The sequence below is a fragment of the Heteronotia binoei genome, chromosome 2 (genome assembly GCF_032191835.1).
Source record: "Heteronotia binoei isolate CCM8104 ecotype False Entrance Well chromosome 2, APGP_CSIRO_Hbin_v1, whole genome shotgun sequence".
In the NCBI taxonomy this organism is placed as follows: Eukaryota; Metazoa; Chordata; class Lepidosauria; order Squamata; family Gekkonidae; genus Heteronotia; species Heteronotia binoei.
Window position 1 is genome coordinate 11,987,531 of NC_083224.1, and position 22,467 is coordinate 12,009,997.

At 50.2% G+C, this 22,467-nt stretch overlaps 1 protein-coding gene across 1 annotated transcript in view; it reads left to right on the plus strand.

Moving 5' to 3' along the window:
- The window catches only part of LOC132590741 (tyrosine-protein phosphatase non-receptor type substrate 1-like), a 379,499-nt gene that overhangs the window by 348,545 nt on the left and 8,487 nt on the right, over nt 1-22,467 (plus strand). Inside the window, exons 6-8 of the mRNA XM_060263655.1 lie at nt 12,141-12,254; nt 15,935-15,956; nt 17,137-17,282. Coding sequence (XP_060119638.1) covers nt 12,141-12,254; nt 15,935-15,956; nt 17,137-17,282 — 282 coding nt within the window. The remainder of the gene's footprint in view (nt 1-12,140; nt 12,255-15,934; nt 15,957-17,136; nt 17,283-22,467) is intronic.

The following is a 22,467-nucleotide window of genomic DNA, read 5'->3' on the forward strand; positions in this document are numbered from 1 at the left end:
TATACAGGGGCATTATGATACTGGCTGATTTGCTTTCAATTCCCTTCCTAATAATTCCCAGCATGGTGTTGGCCTTTTTTATTGCAATCGCACACTGTCTTGATATTTTCACTGAGTTCTCTACCATGACCCCAAGATCTCTCTCTTGGTCAGTCTCTACCAGTTCATACCCCATCAACTTGTATTTGTAGCTGGGATTCTTGGCCCCAATGCGCATTACTTTGCACTTGGCCACACTGAACCTCATCTGCCACGTTGACACCCACTCACCCAGCCTCAACAGATCCCTTTGGAGTTCCTCACAATCCTCTCTGGTTCTCACCACCCTGAACAATTTAGTGTCATCTGCAAACTTGGCCACTTCATTGCTCACTCCCAACTCCAAATCATTTATGAACAAGTTAAAGAGCATGGGACCCAGTACTGAGCCCTGCGGCACCCCACTGCTTACCGTGCTCCACTGCATAAGCACTGGCCTATGGGCCTCCATGCCTTTAGGGGCCCTGGGCCAGCTCCACCCCCCCCATTATTCCCCCTGCTCCCAGCCCTCCCAGCCTGCACGTTCGGCCAGCAACTGAGCTGCTCTTTGCCCAGCTTGCGTGGCGTGGCTGCTGCTGGCATCGTCGCCAAGTTTGCCTCTCTCTGCCTCTCCCCCGCAGCTTAGTCAAAGGGGCTGTCATGATCCTGGACCTAGTGGGGCCTGCAGGTCCCAGGAAAGCCTGCTTAGGAGTTACTGGGGAAAGCCTACATCTCCCATGATCCCCTCTGTCCCTCTGATTGGGTAGCGAGGGCTTTGGAGGGAAACAGGCCCAGAGAGGGGTGGAGCCTGGGAAGAGAATATATAAAGACAAAGCCCAGGAAGGGGGTGTTCTTTTCCCTGGAAGGCTTAGCTGGAAGCAGGCTGCAGCCTTGAGAGCTGGAAGCAGGGGAGAGACCCTTACCCAAGGGGGTAAGTGCTGGTAAGAGTAGGGACAGTAAGATAAGATGCGTTAGGGCATTTGTTTATGTTCCTTTCACCCTTTTACTGGCTCACGCCCCTTGTTAACTTATATTGCACTGGAATAAACCTTTTTGTTGTCGTTCCCTCTGCCTGGTCCCCACGCACATTATTTGGCCTAGCTAAGGGAGGCCTGAAGTGCTTAGGAGGGGACTCTGGGCCTTCTCAAGGGGAACCCTTAACCCAAAGTGGTGGCAGCAATTTGGTAAGACCCGCCCCCCCCCCCCGAGTTGTGACAGGGGCTTTTAAGAAGGTGCCTGAAGGCTGTAGTGGAAATCATGGGCCGTGGAGCAGGCGCTCAGACACTGAGATAAGCTGCGAGGCCCCCCCCTCAAGATTTCGACTGCCTGGGGACTTCCACAGGGTTTAATCCGGCACTGCATCCAGCCACATTTTGAAGACTGCCAATGAAGGAGAGCTCGCCACCTTCCTAGGCAGCTGATCCCACCACTGAACGACTCTGACTGTAAAAAAAAAAAAATCTTCCTAATAACCAGTCGGTACCTTTCTCCTGGGGGGAAGGGGGGGTGGCCTCCCTCTTGGGTATCCTGCCCCCCCCCCCAGGGAAAGTATGTGCAATACATAGCCTCTCCTTTCCCGGTGTAGTGAATGCCGCGTGGTCACTGTCAGGCTATGCCTGGCAGATGGTCACTGCAATGGCCTCTCCTGCATTACTGCATCCGTGGCAACACCTTCCCGCTGGTCCCCCCCGTTTGCCACGTCATGGTGCGACCGAATGTCCGGCGGTATAACCGGATGGGCAGGCCGGGCTCACCAACCTCATCAGCCAAGAGAAAGAAAACTATAACCCGGGCAGATAGAGCTCGTTAATGTAACACCTACCACCTGGAGGACTCGCTGCCGGCGTCCCGGTTTACTGGGCCATGGCAGATGACCCCAAGGTGAAAGGGTGGAGCCAGTACCGCGCACACTGTGCTTCACCTAAAAATTCCTCTGCGCAGGCCTGAAGGGCATATCCACATCCACAACACACAACACACCAAGTCCTGCAGCGATGGGCAAGGGGCGAAACGGCAGGTGGAAGATGCCACTGGAAGCCGCAGTCCCGATCCTGCATGTAGGCGGTTCAGGGTATTGGTCGCCTGATGCTGACCCGGAGACGAAAGCATTTTTCGGCAGCACCCTGAACGACCAAGCAGCCTTATCTAGGGACAGCACTGCTTGCTCCACACGGAGAGGGGCCTAGAAAAGATGGCCTAAACAAAGCTCGTCTCTCCCCCCCACCCCCAGTTGGCTAGCCGCGGTCAACGGGCATCCTTACTTGCGGTCAAAAAATAACAACAAAGAAAAGGCATGCACCTGCCTCACAAAGTGTGCAAAGACTAAAACTTGCGTGTTGGAACATCAGAACCATGCCTGACACAGTAGACAGTGGTCGCCCTGAACAACACTCTGCTCTAGTTGCCCACGAACTTCTCAGGTTGAATATTGACATAGCAGCTCTCAGTGAGGTCCATTTCCCTGAGGAAGGTAGTCTTCAAGAACATGGTGCTGGCTATACCCTCTACTGGTCGGGTAAGTCAAAGGCTGAGAGCCGCCTTTCTGGCGTTGGCTTCATGGTCAGGAACTCCATTGCCTCCAAACTCGAAAACCTGCCAACAGGTCACTCAGATCGCATCATGTCCATGCACCTCCCACTTCAAAACAAGCAGCATGCAACACTCTTAAGTGTGTATGCCCCAACCCTTCAAGCAGATCCTGCAGAAAAGAACAAGTTCTATGCTGATCTACACAACCTCGTACGGAAGACCCCTACAGAGGACAAGGTGATCATCCTTGGCGACTTCAATGCCAGAGTAGGTAAAGACTCGGAAGCCTGGAAAGGAGTACTTGGCAAACACGGCATTGGCAACTGCAATGATAACGGGCGCCTCCTGCTAGAATTCTACACGGAACACCAGCTCACCATCACCAACACTATCTTTCAGCAGAAGAACAGCCTGAAGACAACCTGGATGCACCCACGGTCCAAGCACTGGCACCTTATCGACTACGTTCTGGTGCGCCAGAGAGACCTTTGAGATGTCTTACACACCCGAGTAATGCCCAGTACGGAATGTCATACGGATCATCGTCTTGTACGCTGCAATCTCCGTCTTCACTTTAAACCCACACCCAGGAGAGGAGGTATCCCTCGGAGGAAGCTTCAGGTTGGCAGCCTTCAGTCAGCCGAAGTTAAAGCTGCCTTCCAGGCAAAACTCCAGTCAAGAATTGAGGACCCCAGTTGCCCCACAGACCCTTCTCCAGAAGCACTCTGAGAACACCTAAAAACTACCATCCTCTTGATCTCTGGAGAAGTCCTTGGGTTCTCCACAAGGAAGAAAAAGGATTGGTTTGACGAGAACAATCAAGAGATCCAAGAATTACTAGCGAAAAAGAGATCTGCCTACCAAGCACATCTTGCTCAGCCCTCCTGTCCCAGGAAAAAAGCAACCTTTCGCGCTGCATGTAGCAACCTCCAGCGCAAGCTTCGAGACATTCAGAACGAGTGGTGGACCAAGCTTGCAGAGAGAACCCAGCTGTGTGCAGACACTGGTGATTTAAGAGGGTTCTACAAAGCCCTGAAGGCAGTATATGGCCCATCATATCAGGCTCAGAGTCCCTTGCGTAGTGCAGACAGCCAAGTGCTCCTCACAGACAAGGCATCCATACTGAACCGGTGGTCGGAGTATTTTCAGGTTCTCTTCAGTGCCAACCGCGTAGTTCAAGATTCAGCAATCCACCTCACCCCACTTCAACCAGTGAAAACAGAGTTGGATGAGATCCCCACCCTAGAAGAGACTGTTAAAGCCATCAAGCAACTGAAAAGTGGCAAGGCAGCGGGAGTTGATGGAATTCCACCAGAGATCTGGAAGCATGGGGGCACAGTACTACATAGCACACTTCACAAAGTACTTGTCACCTGCTGGGAATGAGGCAAACTACCACAGGACTTTCGCAATGCAATCATCATCACTCTACACAAGAACAAAGAGGAAAAGTCAGACTGCTCCAACTACCGGGGGATAACCCTGCTCTCCATCGCAGGCAAAATCCCTGCCAGAATACTCCTGAACAGACTGGTGCCCACCATTGCAGAAGAACTCCTCCCAGAGAGCCAGTGCGGCTTCAGAGCTAACAGGAGCACCACCGACATGGTATTTGTTCTCAGGCAGCTCCAAGAGAAATGCAGGGAACAGAACAAGGGTCTATATGTGAATTTGTCGACCTTACCAAAGCTTTCGATACCGTTAGCAGGAAAGGCCTGTGGCAAATCTTGGAACGTTTAGGATGTCCCCCAAGGTTCCTCAGCATGATCATCCAGCTACATGAAGACCAGCGAGGCCAAGTCAGACACTGCAACGATCTTTCATAGCCCTTCCCAATAGGCACAGGTGTAAAGCAATGCTGCGTTCTCGCGCCAACTCTCTTTACAATCTTCTTTAGCATGATGCTTCAAAGAGACGCAGTAGATCTAGATGATGACGATGGTGTCTACATCCGCTATCGCACCGATGGCAGCCTGTTCAACCTGAGGCGACTAAAGGCTCACTCCAAGACAATGGAAAAACTTATCCGAGAGCTAGTGTTTGCTGATGATGCTGCACTCGTCTCCCACTCGGTATCAGCTGTGCAGCATATGACGTCCTGCTTTGCAGAGGCTGCCAAGCTATTTGGCCTAGAAGTTAGTCTGAAGAATAATAATAATAATAATAATAATAATAAATTTTATTTCTATCCCGCCCTCCCCACCTCAGCAGGCTCAGGGCGGCTAACAACATTTTATAAAAACATACAATAATAATAATAAAACCTTAAAATTTAACAATATAAAACATCAACAATAAACTTAATAACATTAAAACCAGTTCAATAAATAGAGTTCAATAAATAAACCAGTTCAATAAATAGAGTTCAATAAATAAAGAAGACAGACGTTCTCCACCAGCCTGCACCCCAGGAAGATTATCACCCTCCCTGCATCACTGTGGGTGAATCAGTTCTGAAGACAGTCCAGCAGTTCAGCTACCTGGGGTGCATCATCTCCTCAGATGCCAAGATCGACAAGGAGATTGACAACAGGCTGGCAAAGGCAAACTGTGCATTTGGCCGACTGCACAAAAGAGTGTGGAGCAACAAGCATCTGAAAAAAGGCACAAAGATCAATGTTTACAAAGCGGTTGTGATGACAACCCTCATCTACGGCTCCGAATCGTGGATTTTATACCGTCATCACCTGCGACTCCATGAGCGCTTTCATCAGCGCTGCCTTCGCACCATCCTCAACATCCACTGGAGTGACTTTGTGACCAACACTGAAGTCCTCAAGAGGGCGGAGGTTACAAGCATCGAGGCACTGCTGCTGAAGACGCAGCTGCGCTGGGCAGGGCATATTTCTAGGATGGAAAACCACCGCCTTCCCAAGATTGCTCTGTATGGCGAACTTTCCACCGGCCATCGAAATAGAGGGGCACCAAAGAAGAGGTACAAGGACTCCTTGAAGAAATCCCTTGGCACCTGTCGCATCAACCATTACCAGTGGTCTGACCTAGCCTCAGATCGCAAAGCATGGAGGCACACCATCCACCAGGCTGTCTCTTCCTTTGAGAACGCACGCATAGCTGGTCTTGAGGACAAAACGAGATTGAGGAAGAATCGCACTGCTACAGCACCAACCCCAAATCAGACTTTTCCCTGCAGCCACTGTGGCCAGATCTGCCTGTCCTGCATTGGTCTTGTCAGCCACCAGCGAGCCTGCAGCAGACGTGGACTACTGCACCCTTCTTAAATCTTCGTTCACGAAGTCAAGCCGAGAGAGAGACCTTTCTCCATCAAGGAAGCCGTGGCTGAAGGAGCAGCCCTGTCTCTAGGCAAACTAAGCAATTGCCTAAGGCGCCTGTCTTCTTGGGGCAATGGATTGGTTGCCCCCCATGTGACTCAGTGATGTTAGCTCTACGGGGAGGAGACGTTAGCCTTGCCTTCGGTGCCAGGCAGCCTAGGACTGGCCCTGTGTTGTCCTCAGTTTTAAGATCTGAGCAACATGTGCTACCAATGAACCTGTTACCTGTGAACAAAAGACCTCCAAAATATCCTATTGGATCATTGAATTATAAGAACATGAGAAGCCCTGTTGGATCAGTCCAAAGGCCCATCCAGTCCAACACTCTGTGTCATATAAGAACATAAGAGAAGCCATGTTGGATCAGGCCAGTGGCCCCTCCAGTCCAGCACTCTGTGTCACATAAGAACATAAGAGAAGCCCTGTTGAATCATGCCAATGGCCCATCCAGTCCAACACTCTGTGCCACATAAGAACATAAGAGAAGCCCTGTTGGATCAGGCCAATGGCTCATCCAATCCAACACTCTGTCACATAAGAACATAAGAGAAGCCGTGTTGGATCAGGCCAATGGCCCATCCAGTCCAACACTCTGTGTCACATAAGAACATAAGAGAAGCCCTGTTGGATCAGGCCAATGGCTCATCCAGTCCAACACTCTGAGTCACATAAGAACATAAGAGAAGCCATGTTGGATCAGGCAATGGCCCATCCAGTCCAGCTCTCTGTGTCACACAGTAGCCAAAAAATATATACACACACACACACACATATATATATATATATATATATATACACACACTGTGGCTAATAGCCACTGATGGACCTCTGCTAGAATCATAGAGTTGGAAGGGACCTCCAGGATCATCTATTCCAACCCCCTGCACAATGCAGGAAACTCACAAATACCTCCCCCTAAATTCATAGGATCTTCATTGCTGTCAGATGGCCATCCAGCCTCTATTGAAAAACCACCAAGGAAGGAGAGCCCACCACCTCCCGAGGAGGAAGCCTGTTCCACTGAGGAACCGCTCTAACGGTCAGGAAGTTCTTCCTAATGTCGAGCCGGAAACGATTTTGATTTAATTTCAACAAATTGGTTCTCGTTTTACCTTCTTTGGGCCACAGGAGGTAGGACCAGAACCCATGGGTTGAAATTAAATCAAAAGAGTTTCCTGCTCAACTTTAGGAAGAACTTCCTGACCGTTAGAGCGGTTCCTCAGTGGAACAGGCTTCCTCAGGAGGTGGTGGGCTCTCCTTCCTTGGAGGTTTTTAAATAGGGGCTAGATGGCCATCTGACAGCAATGAAGATCCTGTGAATTTAGGGAGAGATATTTGTGAGTTTCCTGCATTGTGCACAGGGTCGGACTAGATCACCCTGGAGGTCCCTTCCAACTCTATGATTCAGTAGGACATTTTGGAGATCTTTTGTTCATAGGGTCAGCAGAACACCAAGGTGATGTGACAGTGCTTAATGCACACACATGTAAGAGAGAGACAGAACTTCCGGTTCATCCGCGGGCTTTTTTTTTATATATCATAGACGTAATTTGATTGTGAGTCGACGCCAACAGTTAGAAAAGAGGTATACAAGAAGAGGGCAGCGTTGAAGTCAGAGCCCTGTTCTTCGAATGCTATCTGTGACTTCCGTAACACGCGTTATTTTAAGAATTTCAATTATTCCAGGTAATTCTCAGCCCCGAGGGATTCTGGTAATTTGGGGCGCCCCTTCGGTTGTCATTAAAAAAAAACCAGAGTCACTCGAACAGCCTTTCGACACCCTTAGGTGTGAATAGATAGCGATAGAATGCTTTTCTTCGGCTTTAATTGCGTATCCGTTTTAACAAAGTATATCCCGGGGCAACCTCCACGTATCAGAATCCGCAGGAATCCCATCGTGAGATCAAAATAGGGACAGGTGTTCTAGGAGATAATCCGTCAGTCAGCCAAAGAGGCTTAGCTCTCCTTCACTTCGCCTGGGGAAGAAGCGGTCTGCGGGGCCGTGGAGCCGGTTCTTAAAGAAGCTGCGTAATGAGGGTTCTAAAAGGGTTTTTTTTTTATATGAGGGTTAGACGGTGGCAGGAGGAGATGAGATCCTCGTTGGGTAAGAATTGTTTTCAGTTTGCGCAAGCCGTTTCCTAAGAACGCGGCTTTCAATGAGACCGTGAAGAGTTTATTCCTCTTTTTAAAAAGGAAATCAAATTAAGGACAGCGCCTGTGTGATGCTGCGGTTTCCGTCTGGAAACTCCAGGTGTGTATTTTACCTTTTGTTTTAAAAAAATAGATGGGGAGAAGTGGTGCGCTGGATTCCTCCCCATCCCCTCCCACTGGGTTCCCAGTGTTTTGTGGCAGAGCATCTGCCTGGCATGCAGAAGGTCTCAGGTTCAATCCCCGGCAGCTCCAGTTAAAAGGACAAAGCAGAAGGTGATGTGAAAGATCTCTGCCACAGACTCTGCTGTATCAACAGAAGTACAGTGTCCAGATCATATGAAGAAGTGATGGTATCGCTTTACTCTGCTCTGGTAAGACCTCGCCTGGAGTCTTGTGTTCAGTTTTGGGCACCACACTTTAAGAAGGATATAGACAAGCTGGAACGGGTCCAGAGGAGGGTGACGAAGATGGTGAGGGGTCTGGAGACCAAGTCCTACGAGGAATGATTGAAGGAGCTGGGGATGTTTAGCCTGGAGAGGAGGTGGCTGAGAGGTGATACGATCACCATCTTCAAGCCCTTGAAGGGCTGTCATATAGAGGATGGCGCGGAATTGTTTTCTGTGGCTCCAGAAGGTCGGACCAGAATCAACGGGTTGAAATTAAATCAAGAATTTCCAGCTCAACATTAGGAAGAACTCCCTGACTGTTAGAGGGGTTCCTCAGTGGAACAGGCTTCCTCGGGAGGTGGTGGGCTCTCCTTCCTTGGACATAAGAACATAAGAGAAGCCATGTTGGATCAGACCAATGGCCCCTCCAGTCCAACACTCTGTGTCACATAAGAACATAAGAGGAGCCATGTTGGATCAGGCCAATGGCCCCTCCAGTCCAACACTCTATGTCACATAAGAGAAGCCCTGTTGGATGAGGCCAATGGCCCCTCCAGTCCAACACTCTGTCTCACATAAGAACATTAGAGAAGCCATATTGGATCAGGACAATGGCCCCTCCAGTCCAACACTCTGTGTCACATAAGAGAAGCCATGTTGGATCAGGCCAATGGCCCATCCATTCCAACGCTCTGTGTCACACAGTGGCCAAAGAAAAAAAAAACCCAAGTGCCATCAGGAGGTTTACACTTGGGTCTAGAAGCCCTTCCACTTTGCCCCCCTCCCCAGCACAAAGAATACAGAGCATCACTGCCCCAGATAGTTCTAATAAAATGCTACGGCTAATAGCCGCTGATGGACATAACCTGTCACATTATTGATTAATCTGCTGTCAACAGGGGCAGCCTGACGCCCAATGGTGCCCTAGGTAGACATGCTGCCTGGAGCCCCCCAAGAGCCCCCGCGCCTTCCCCTCCCTGCCGTGGCTGCAAGCCCCTCCCCCTCCTCACCGCGCCTCCTCCCTCCCTTCAGACCCTTTCCCACCCCGGTGTGTTAATTTCAACACCCGAACCGGCTTCAGCGCCGCATTCCGGCTCTCTAAAGCGCCCCCCCTCCCCGGCCAAACACTCCAGTCGCTGTTAAAACCGCGGGGCCGGGCTGTCTGTCCCTCAGGAACGGCGTCCTGAAAGGGTGACCCCCGCTACAGCTGACTCCTCCCCTCCCGACTTCCTGGATGGGAAGGGCGGAGTTCAGCGGGGGTCGCCCTTTCAGGACGTTGTTCCTGAGGGACGGACGGTGAGCGCAGCCCGGCCCCACGGCGCGGTTTTAACCGTGACTGAAGTGTTCGGCTGGGGAGGGGGGGGACTTTAGAGAGCCGGAACGCGGCGCTAGAGCCGGTTCCGGCGTTGAAATTGACACACTGGGTTGGCAAAGGGTCCGAAGGGAGGGAGGAGGAGGAGGTGTGGGGGAGAGGAAATGGAGGGGCGGGCGGCGGTATCCGGGGGGGGGAGGGGCGAAAGGCAAACTAGGTGCTTGCCTGGGGCACCGGGAGGCGGGTGGGAAGCCCAATTTTGCGCCCCCACCTTCCCGGCCCGCTAGGCAGCCACCTAGTTTGCCTAGCGGGAGGGACGGTCCTGGCTGTCCATATAATTTATATATTCCGCTTAAAAAAGTGAACGGACATAGTGAAGGTATGGCGTATGAATTTGGACCGATCCACACTTTCCCAAGACTGATTGCTTTGTGGTAAAATAAACCGGATTTACACGACGAAAGTGTTGATTAGACTTTTTTGCAAGATATTAGTACGAGTGTTTGGATAATTGCATTGAGAAGCTGATTTTAGACAGAGCCCGCTGGGATTATCTTCACTGTCTCGGATCTAAATCTGCCGCTGCAGGCTGTGACGCGGTGGCTCAGACTTGAATAGGTTGAAGTTGAATCCAGCGAAGACAGAGGTCCTTTGCCTGGGTCGGGGCGGTCCAGGAGGGGAAATTCCCCTACCAATGCTTGACGGTGAGCCACTGGAAGTGGCGCACAAGGTCAAGAGCTTGGGGGTACTATTGGAGCCTGCCCTGACAATGGAAGCCCAGATAGCAGCCACTGCTAGATCCGCTTTTTTTCATATTAGGCGGGTGAGGCAGTTGGTCCCCTTCCTGGATCGCGACGACCTGGCAACCGTGATCCACGCAACAGTCACCTTGAGGCTGGACTACTGTAATGCCCTCTACATGGGGCTGCCCCTGCGCCGAACCCGGAAACTGCAGCTAGTGCAGAACGCGGCGGCTAGGCTGTTATTGGGGTTTCCTAAGTGGGAGCACATGGAGCCGGGGCTGCGGGAACTGCACTGGTTGCCAGTAGTGTACCGGATTCGTTACAAGGTGCTGGTTATTACCTATAAAGCCCTATATGGTCGAGGACCTGTCTACCTTAGGGACTGTCTCTCCCCATATGTTCCCCAGAGGGTCCTTCGATCTGGCTCTCAAAACTTACTGGTAATCCTCGGGCCGAAAGAGGCCAAACTGAAAGTCACCAGGGAAAGGGCCTTTTTGATCGCCGCCCCCCACTGGTGGAACCAGCTACCAGAAGAAATACGGGCCTTGCAGGATCTTGGCCAGTTCCGCAGGGCCTGCAGAACCATCCCCTTCAAGCTGGCCTTTAACTAACGTAGTGCCTACAGCGCAGGTGGAATGCCGTCGCACTGAAAAATGGAATAATACTTCGATCTTAGCACCAAACGATATGTAATGCTGATTTTAATTCTCAACGTATAATTTTATTGAATGGATTATTTTATAGCTGGTATATTTTACTATTGTGGATTTCTGTGTTGTGAGCCGCCCTCAGCCTGCTCCAGCGGGGAGGGTGGGATATAAATTAAATAAAATAAATACAATAAAAATAAAACAATTGTCTACTCAGACTGGCAGCAGGTATCCAGGGTCTCAAGCTGAGGTTTTTCACGCCGACTTGCCTGGACCCTTTTTCGTTGGAGATGCCGGGAATTGAACCTGGGACCTCCTTCTTACCAAGCAGATGCTCTACCATTGAACATATGAACATATGAAGCTGCCTTATACTGAATCAGACCTTTGGTCCATCAAAGTCAGTATTGTCTTCTCAGACTGGCAGCGGCTCTCCAGGGTCTCAAGCTGAGGTTTTTCACACCTATTTGCCTGGACCCTTTTTTGGAGATGCCGGGATTTGAACCTGGGACCTTCTGCTTACCAAGCAGATGCTCTACCACTGAGCCACTGTCCCTCTCCTAAAGCCACCGTCCCTCCCCTGCTCTCTAGGATCTCAAGCGGAGGTTTTCCACACCTACTTGCCTGGATTCTTTTTAGTTGGAGATGCTGGGGATTGGACCTGGGACCTCCTTCTTACTAAGCAGATGCTCTTCCACTGTAAGCTACTCTGAGACTCCTTTGGTTAGCGAAGAGTGGGCTATAAATCCAATCTCCTCTTCTTCTTTAAACTACTGAGTGAGTAGCATAGTTCATAAACCTGGTTTGTCTCGAGGAGATAAATCTAGTGAAACTGCCTCTCCACTGTCAGACCATTCATCTGCGAAGTCCATTGTTGCCTACTTCAAAAAGATACAGCTCCCCAGTATCACAGACCGAGAAAGGTCTTACCTGATCTTGCGGCCTAAGGCCCTATAGGGGCCAGAGGTTTGAACCCAGAGTCTTCTGCACTCAACTTGTGACCAGTGTGACTCCGGTGGAATAGAAGGCGTGACTTTCACATTCTCTCCAATCTGCGACAGGGAACTTCTTTACGGAACACGCCCCTTTGTCGTATATCCTTGTGCTGATTTGCGTGCTCATCGTTGTCTTGGTGGCTGCTGTCCTCTACTTCGTCTGGGCCAAACAGAGGAAAGGTACGAAATCGTCGTTGTTGTGCGGTTGTCATTCGAACCTGGTTTGTGGACTTGGTGGGCCCTGGGGAGGCAACCAGCCCCTGAGGCCTGTGCACCCGGTCGTTAAGTCCTGCACAATGACTGTGGCTGAAAAAAAAGATCTGCCACAACTTGTAGCCACCTCTTAGAGAGGCTTAGGGTTGCCTAACTCAGAAAATAACTGGGGACTTGGGAGGTGGGACCAGGAGACTGGGGGTGGAGCTAGGAGACTTTGGGGTGGAGCCAGGAGACTCTCTCATTCCCTAAAATAAATAAATAAAAATTCAGCAGTGCCGTTCCCCTGAATACAGTCTTCATTTCCTCATCCCCCAGCAGCTGTTTGCATTTCCACATTTTCTCTCTCTCTCTCTCTCTCTCTCTCTCTCACACACACACACACACACACACACACACAGAGGCACACAGCAGCCAAAATAAAGATGGTTTTGAAGCACACACTTTGTGGTCACAGTGGGGCAATTTACTCAGCGTAGGAGTTGCTGACTGCCTTATACTCAACCCAGTTCACCAGACTAACACAGGGAAACCAGAGGTTACTATATCAGTGTGCAAACAGCTTCTTAAGGACCGTAAAACAAATGGAGGCTCTGGGATCCCTCCCTTCCCTTTTCAACAGGCATGTTGTTCTGCAGGCTCGCCCCGCCCTCATTCAGCCAGGCTCGAAGATTTAAAGGCACACACACCTTTCTAGAAGCAAGTTGTTCCCGGTGTCTTCTTAAGCCTTCCGAGGTTTGAAGGCACTTGGAGGCTGTTGGGGTGGGGCTTCCCTCCCACTGGCCAGCTGACCGGGGGCGGGAAAGAGCCTACCGATCCGGGACATCCCCTGCTGGGCAAGCCTAGAGAGGCTCATGGATAATCATTGCTTCCTTGTGGTTCCCCACTAGCTCGTGAATTTCCTGGCAGCCGCAAGTCGCCAAGTGCAGCCTTCTGAGAGTGTGAATGGGGCCTTTGTCTGCCCGTTATCGACGCGATAGCAATGATCACTCATTTCCCAGAGGAATAAACACTGACAGTTTTTAATAAGTATCGTAGCGGAGAAGTCCTTGCGATCAACCAAAACATTCATCAGTGTTAGAACAAAATTGAAATCTGGCAGCCGGGGAATAGAACTTGTTTGGAAATCGTAACAAACGACCCTGAGAGATGGCAGAGAGCTGTGGAGAGGCCTTTCCCCCTAATTCCTAGAGAACGGGCAAGACAGGTTGCCCTCTTGCTGGGTTGACTGGCACCCTGGCATCTGCTCAAAGGCAGGGGGAACGTCGCCCAGCGTGGAGCGTAGAAGCTGGACGTAGAAGAACTGGTTCAAAAGCAGCTGGCGATCGAAGGGAACTGGGGAATGAGAGAGCATGGGAGCAGGCCTCAGATTCAGCAGGAGCTCCCAGGAGCACAGCTCCTGAACCTTTCGGAGGGTTCCCCCCTCTTCCTCCCCACCCACCTTGTCCATTGAATAGGAGCTGCAGCTGCATAACAATACCTGGATTAGGAGAGCGGGCGGGCAGCCAGCCAGCCAGCCACCACGGGCTTTGCCACACCCCCAGCAGCCCTCATTAACCCCTGGAGAAGCCCACGCCACCCTTTCTCCATTTCTTATGTTATTTTGGATGGTGGGTGGCTTGCTGGCTTTGACTGTGGCGGGGGGGGGCAGCCCAGGAGAGCCCCAGGCGAGCGAGACCTGCTTAGACTGGCTGAATCTCTAGCCAGCCCAAGCAGGCCTCGCTCACCCGGGGCTCTCCTTTCTTGCAACGGGTTGCTTTTGGCTGGGGGGGGCGGGCGGGGTGGCATGTTCTAATGAGCTCCACCACCTGTTTTTCTACAAAATGACTCCCCCATGGGAGCAAACTGGAACTCATGCATTCTAGCACCGGTGATGTCCGTGCTGGATTAGCGCTGAGAGCTGGACTGACTCCTTTGCCCTGTTCTCCTTTGGTTGCCATAATAAGCGAGAGTCGCAGGGCCCCCATCTACAGCAGCAATGAAAGTGGCCCAGGGCTTTTCTTTTTGTTGCAGAGACTCCTTTGCATATCGGGCCACACACCCCTGATGTAGCCAATCCTCCAGGAGTTTCCCGGGTTCTTACTACACGGCCTGCTGTAAGCTCCAGGAGGATTGGCTACATCAGGGGGGGCGTGGCCTAATATGCAAAGGCGCTTCTGCTAGAATTCCACCCCTGGGCCACGCCTCTCTGATGTAGCCAATCCTCCTGAAGTTTCCTGGGCTCTTAGTACAGGGCCTGCTGTAAGCTCCAGGAGGATTGGTTACATCAGGGGGCGTGGCCTAATATGCAAAGGCGCTTCTGCTAGAATTCCACCCCTGGGCCACGCCTCTCTGATGTAGCCAATCCTCCTGGAGTTTCCCGGGCTCTTAGTACAGGGCCTGCTGTAAGCTCCAGGAGGATTGGCTGCATCAAGGGGGTCTGGACTTGGCAGTCCTACTCTTTCGTTCACTTTCATTCCCCCCCCAAGGTTGCCCATCATTGGGACCCTGGAGCGCTGCTTTGTGATTTATTTAGCAACGTGGTTCATTGAGCCTTAACTTGGGCCACTTCTGGGGTTTTGAGCAGGAGATGGAGGGGAGAGGCGGCCTTCATGAAAGAGATCTTGCAACATTCTTGGAGACTTCTCTCCGTTGGAAATCCCAATATTCTCTTCTCACCGCCAGTAGTCAGCAGAATTTGTGTCTGTAGCAGATACCGGGTTGCCAGATAGGGTTGCCAAGTTCAATTCAAGAAATATCTGGGGACTTTGGGGGTGGAGCCAGGAGACGTTGGGGGTGGAGCCAGGAGCAAGGTTGCGACAAGCCTGATTGAACTCCAAAGGGAGTTCTGGCCATCACGTTTAAAGGAACGGCACACCTTTTCAATGCCTTCTTCTCATTGGAAATAATGGATAGGGGCACCTTCTTTTGGGCCTCATAGAATTGGACCCCCTGGTCCAATCTTTTTGAAACGTGGCGAGTATTTTGAGGAGAGGTAATGGATGCTATGCTGAAAATTCAGTGCTTCTGTCTCAAAAAACAGACCCCCCCCCAGCCCCAGATACCTACAGATCATTTCTACATTATACCCTATGGAAATCAGTCTCCATAGGGAATAATGGAGTGCCTTGCAGACATTTCCCTCCCCCTCCACTTTCTGATGACCCAGATGCGGCAGAAGGGCCTTTATACTGGGGGATCCCTTGCCCCGAACTGGGGCGTGGCAACCCTATTGCCAGATCTGATCGTCACGGGGGAGGGGGAGGGATTTTCTGGGAGCGGGGAGGAGCGTCGTAACGTGCCTACATAAACCGGAAGTGGCGTAAGCACGTCAGGGATGTTGGGAGGCGACGCTCTGGTTTTGGGGATCTATGGTAAGATTCGCTTCAAATCATAGAGTTTTGCCCAAAAAGCAAGAGTGTCACCCCACCCCTAATGTCCCTGACATGCCTACATCACTTCTGGTTTTGGTAGACACATCGCAATGATTTCTGGGTTCCTGCCGATAAAAGGGGGTGATTTGGGGGAGAGAAGAGCGTCCAAAACTGGGAGACTCCCAGCCCCATTGTGGGGGGAGAGGCGGTCTGAAAGCCCTAGTAGCAGGTCAGGAGTTGATAGAAGTCCAGGGAGATTCCATCGAAACTCATGCCTGTTTCTTTTCTCTGTAGGTAAAGGGTCTACATCCGTAAGGTAAGCCGACCGTCCTGCTTTTTGTGAATTAACGTTTTGTTAAGTTTTTTTTTTTTAAGGAAAGAAAAGGAAATTGCGAACACAAATCAAAACGCCATGTATCAACAGCGCTTAAAAGCTCCAGAACGGAGAAATCAGTAGGAATTCAATGCACTTCGACATTCACAAAAGTGATTCGAATATATTCAATCCGTTATTACAACCCGATTGATTACCAAGGACCCTAAATCGTTAATACGTGTGGGTCTTTCATTCTGAACAGTGAGGTACTCTAGAATGGGAAACCATTTGGAAACAAAGTTGGAAGTTATATCTCTACCATCAATATGTTCTAGGTCAGCGGTGGCCAACGGTAGCTCTCCAGATGTTTTTTTTGCCTACAGCTCCCATCAGCCCCAGCCAACATGGCCGATGGCTGGGGCTGATGGGAGTTGTAGGCAAAAAAACATCTGGAGAGCTACCGTTGGCCACGCCTGTTCGAGGTTATCTGTCAATTTTGCCATTGCTCCCGAGGTTATTTGCCAATTTTGCTCCCGAATTTTATTGTGCCATTGCTGAACTGAAGGGGTGATGGTACTTTTCCAGTTCTTAGCAATGTCAGTCTTTGCCACATACGGCGGTAAGCGTATTTACGTGAGACCCAACAATTTAGGAAACAGTGCCTGCGAGGCGGAAGTGTTTTGATGTGAGGAGGGGTTGGATGCTCGCTTAACAACGTCTGCTAATTTCACGTAGCAAATAACAGACCTGGCTTTGTTCAGGATGTAGCGTTTCTGGGTCTCTCGCTGAGGTGGGCAACCTTCTCCTGGTGACCCCCCCACCCAAAAACCCCACCATCAGGGTGAAAACGAAGGGGGAGGGGAGTTGTCACGAGGCCATGACATCACTTCCAGGTTTGCCCAGAAGTGACATCATGCTGTTACGTTGACGACACTTCCCTCTGTCCCCTCCCCCCGTAGTCTCCCATTGGGCGGCCGCCCAACCCCGCATCCAAGCGCCTTTCCCAGTCCTTCTTTGAACAAACCAGACCTGCCAAATATACAAAATGCAGTGGCTCAAGGTGGGGGGGGTGGTGGTGAGCCGCCAGTTCTGAAAGGAATCGCAGAGGTGTGAGAAATACGTTCTTCTGACTCGCTCAGGTGTTTGAATTTAATTGGGGGTTCGGCTTTTTCTTGGCGAGAGGGAAGCGGCGAAAGCCGAAAGTGCTGCGGTTCCGCCTCGTAATCCGCCCGTGTTCTTCGGCGGCGATCTTAAACGACGCCAGCTCGTTAATGGAGGCGGCACAGAACGATGAGCACAGCCTGTTCCAGTGCCAGCTGAACCAGAGTAACGTTTAAAAAAAAAAAATCCATGTGGCCTGGGTGGAGAGTGTTACATTAAGCAAGGTCTGAAATGGAGGCTGTTCTTCGCTTCCCCCCACCCCCTCCCTGCTCGCTCGCAACGGGTGTCTTCTCCGGAAACGGCTTGCACCTTTGCTTTCAAGTATGCAATTAAAGGTCTCAGCAGTTAATTGCGCTGATTGATCTATTAAAGCTTGCATTTCCAGCGCGGACCTTTAACTCCTCTCGTTCCCGTGTTAAAAACAAAACATGAGCGTACAAGAAAAGCCCCTTTGGATCAGACCAAAGATTCCACTAGGGGGGTGCCCTGGGCCTGGATTCCCACAGCGGCCAACCGGCGTTCCCTCTAGGCTGAGTTAGTGTGAGCTAGCCCACAATACTTTAGCCTCTGGCTCGCACGTTTTTGTCCCAGCTCAGGAAAAAATGATCCTAGAGCGAGCTAACTGATGCAGTAGCTCCCAGCTTGAATGCCGGTAGCGCTTTTGCTCACAAGACTACAGCTTAGAGCGGGCGTGTCGAACTCATTCGTTATGAGGGCCGCTTCTTTCATAAATGAGACCTTGTTGGGCCAGGCCATGTCAGGTTGGGCCGGGCCATGTGGGGCCAGGCCTATTTCTGACCAAGTAGCAGAGATACAAACTTTATAAAGGACACAGACAAACAATTAATTTTTAAAAAACAAAAACACCAAAACCCTGAAAACTTGCTATAATATATATGCAACGATGAGGCGAGGTGGTAGCGAACAACGCTCTTTTATCGAATACAGCAGGGGTGGCCAACGGTAGCTCTCCAGATGTTGGGGTTTTTTGCCTACAACTCCCATCAGCCCCAGCCGGCATGGCCAATGGCTGGGGCTGATGGGAGTCGTAGGCGGAAAAAAAGCGTCTGGGGAGCTACCGTTGGCCATCCCTGGAATACAACATAGTGTAGAGCTGCCTCAAAAGACTGAAGACTGGGCCAAGAGGCCCCAACTATATATACACACAAAGTTCCCGCACTAGCATGCTATTGGACCATGCAAACCAGCAGGGGGCTCGTGATTGGAGGAGGGCAGTGGAATTTAGATCCTACAGCCTATTGTTCCTGAGGCCCCAAGCTCAGTTCTGCAGGCTCCGGTGAGCCAGGTAAGAACTCCATATCATAGATACAGTTCTAGTCGCATATACGACACACGCTTAAAATGTTTGCCCTTGGTCTTAAAGATGCTTCCTTTGTATTTCTCGCATGGGGCCCAGGGAACTGGGCAAAGGAAGCTCTGGCTCTTTCCTTCCTCCCCCAGGGGACCAGGGCGGGGGGGGAGGAGCCTCAGCCAATAGAAGGAAGAGAGACTTCGCTAAGCAGCTCCGCTGTGCGATTGAGAGAGCCCTGAAAAAACAAGCTCTCCCTTAGCACCACCCCCTGAGGGAGGAGCCTCAGCCAATGGAGAAAACAGAGGTTTTGCTCTGTCGCTCCTGTGCGATTGAGAGAGCCTGGCAAAGCATGCTGCGCTGCAGAAGGAAGCAAGAGAGAGGGAGAAGGAAGCAGACGACAGCCAGTTGCTCAGGGGCCTGATAGGAAAACAAGGTATACTATCCCCCTGACATCACCACTGTTTCACACAGGGCCTTTCAGTAGGCCGCACCCCGTGATGCCAAGCCAGCCTGAACTGCGTTGCTCTGCGATCCTGCTCCAAAAAAAAGCTGTTACTATCACACGCACAGGAGCTTTTACAGATGGCAAGAGCAACTCATGTTCATAACAAGCAACAGGGGTTTTTTTTAAAGCAGGAGCACAGTTCCAGCTTACTTAGCATCAGGGGGTGTGGCCCAATATGCAAATGAATTCCTGCTGGGCTTTTCCTACAAAAACCAAGCCCTGTGTGAAACAATGGTGGTGTCAGGGGGTGTGGCCTAATATGCAAATGAGTTCCTGCCTTGGCTTTTCCGACAAAAAACAAGCCCTGCGTGAAACGATTGTGATGTCGGTGTGTGTGGCCTAATATGCAAATGAGTTCCTGCTGGGCTTTTCCAACAAAAACAAGCCCTGCGTGAAACGATTGTGATGTTGGGGGTGTGGCCTAATAGGCAAATGAGTTCCTGCTGGGCTTTCCCTACAAAAACAAGCCCTGTGTGAAACAATGGTGGTGTCAGGGGTGTGGCCTAATATGCAGACGAGTTCTTGCTGGGCTTTTCCAACAAAGACAAGCCCTGCGTGAAATGATTGTGATGTCAGGGGTGTGTGGCCTAATATGCAAATGAGTTCCTGCTGGGCTTTTCCTACAAAAACAGGCCCTGGGTGAAACAATAGTGATGTCAGGGGGTGTGACTTAATATACAAATGAGTCCCTGCTGGGCTTTTCCCACAAAAAAGCCCTGTGTGAAACAATGGTGGTGTCAGGGGGTGTGGCCTAATATGCAAATGAGTTCCTGCTGGGCTTTTCCTGCAAAACAAGCCCTGTGTGAGCCAATGGTGGTGTCAGAGGGTGTGGCCTAATATACAAATGAGTTCCTGCTGGGCTTTTCCCACAAAAAAGCCGTGTGAAACAATGGTGTTGTCAGGGGGTGTGGCCTAATATGCAAATGAGTTCCTGCTGGGCTTTTCCTGCAAAACAAGCCCTGTGTGAGCCAATGGTGGTGTCAGAGGGTGTGGCCTAATATACAAATGAGTTCCTGCTGGGCTTTTCCTACAAAAACAAGCCCTGTGCGAAACAATAGTGATGTCAGGGGTGTGGCCTAATATGCAAATGAGTTCCTGCTGGGCTTTTCCTACAAAACAAGCCCTGTGTGAGCCAATGGTGGTGTCAGAGGGTGTGGCCTAATATACAAATGAGTTCCTGCTGGGCTTTTCCTACAAAAACAAGCCCTGTGTGAAACAATAGTGATGTCAGGGGTGTGGCCTAATATGCAAATGAGTTCCTGCTGGGCTTTTCTTCAAAAACAAGTCCTGCGTGAAACAATGGTGATGTCAGGGGGTGTGGCCTAATATGCAAATGAATTCCCGCTGGGTTGTTTCTACAAAGGAAAGCCGTTACTATCACACACACAGGAGCTTTTACAGATGGCAGGAGCAACTCATGTTCATAACAAGCAACGGGTTTTTTTAAAAAAGCAGGAGCACAGTTCCAGCTGACTTAGCATCAGTGAGTGTGGCCTAATATGCAAATGAGTTCCTGCTGGGCTTTTTCTACAAAAAAAAGCCCTGTCTGAAACAATGGTGATGTCAGGGAATGTGGCCTGATATGCAAATGGATTCCCGCTGGGCTGTTTCTACAAAAAGAAAACCCCTCTGTGTGTGAAATAATGGTGTCATCAGGGGGTGTGACCTAATATGCAAATGAATTCTTGCTGGGCTTTTTTTTTGTAATATTGTGATGAGCAGCATCCCATTAAAGAGAATGAGCAAAAAGAAAAGAAAAGGGAAAAGGCAGAGGAGCGATAAAGGTTTTAAAAGAAGGCAGTAAAAAGCAGAGTATACGGAAAGAAGGAAGCAAAACCGCATATGAGTCTTGTCTCAGCATTTTCCGTTTTGTGGAATTCACTGCCACAGGAGGTGGCGGCGGCTGCAAGCATAGCCAGCTTCAAGAGGGGGTTACATAAAAATATGGAGCAGAGGTCCTTCAGTGGCTATTAGCCATAGCATATTGATGGAACTCTATGTCTGGGGTGATGATGTTCTGTATTCTTGGTGCTTGCAGGGGGGCAACACTTGGAGGGCTTCTAGTGTCCTGGCCCCACTGGTGGACGTCCTGATGCCACCTGGGTTTTTTGGTCACTGTGTGACACATTGTGTTGGGCTGGATGGGCCATTGGCCTGATCCAACATGGCTTCTCTTATGTTCTTATATCTGAGGCAGTGATGCTCTGTATTATTGGTGCTTGGGGGGGGGGGCAACCGTGGGAGGGCTTCTAGTGTCCTGTCCCCACTGGTGGATCTCCTGATGGCACCTGGGTTTTTTGGCCACTGTGTGACAGAGTGTTGGACTGGATGGGCCACTGGCCTGATCCAACAGGGCTTCTCTTATGTTCTTATGTGACACAGAGTGTTGGACTGGATGGGCCACTGGCCTGATCCAACAGGGCTTCTCTTATGTTCTTATGTGACACAGAGTGTTGGACTGGATGGGCCATTGGCCTGATCCAACAGGGCTTCTCTTATGTTCTTATGTGACTCAGAGTGTTGGACTGGATGGGCCATTGGCCTGATCCAACAGGGCTTCTCTTATGTTCTTATGTGACTCAGAGTGTTGGGCTGGAGGGGCCACTGGCCTGATCCAACATGGCTTCTCTTACGTTCTTAAGAACAGAACAAAAAGGGGATGATTACTTGAACATTCCTAAGTGATGAAACCCAACATGTAAAGAAGGCTGCTGAGAAAAAGGATGTGGTAGGCTTCAACATGGCACAGCTCGTGCTAGAAGGAGTAGAGATAGGATTGCCAGGTTTTGTTGGCCGGCAGCGGATTGGAGCTCCTGAAATTGGGGGGAGCCCCCACCCTGATCAGGCGTTGGGCAACCCTTAACAGAGAAAGCAACGGAAGAAGAGTACCAGAAAATGCTTGCAGATGCAGTGCAAAAATCTGTTGAGAAACAAGAGAGTTCATTAATAACCTCTTTTTTCAGCTAAAAAAAAGATACCTTACAGTAATTCTATTATGTTCCAATAATTATTATTTTATGTACGATTTTAATACATTCTACTGTTTTAATATCTGCAGTAAGCAGTTATTTTTAAAATGGGAATGTTTTTTGCCTTAAAATTTGTAAAAGAATGAAAACATTCGCCTACCTTCATGAAAATATTTTTAATAAAAAGGTGTGCGATTAGCTGGCTATGGAGGCAGTGGGGGCCAGATAAGGATTTTTTGAATGAAATCACAGCTTCACTTTTAAAACACTCATTTATCAATAGTCTGGAATTAAACGGTTCAACGATTTGTCAATTTCTGGCAGTATTTTGTCTTTTCGTGGCCAGTTTGGGGGGGATTTTTTGGTCAGTAGAAATCAGTAATTTTAACCCTATGACTAGATATAGACAAGCTGGAACAGGTCCAGAGGAGGGCGACAAAGATGGTGAGGGGTCTGGAGACCGAGTCCTATGAGGAAAGGTTGAAGGAGCTGGGGATGTTTAGCCTGGAGAGGAGGAGGCTGAGAGGTGATACAATCACCATCTTCAAGTCCTTGAAGGGCTGT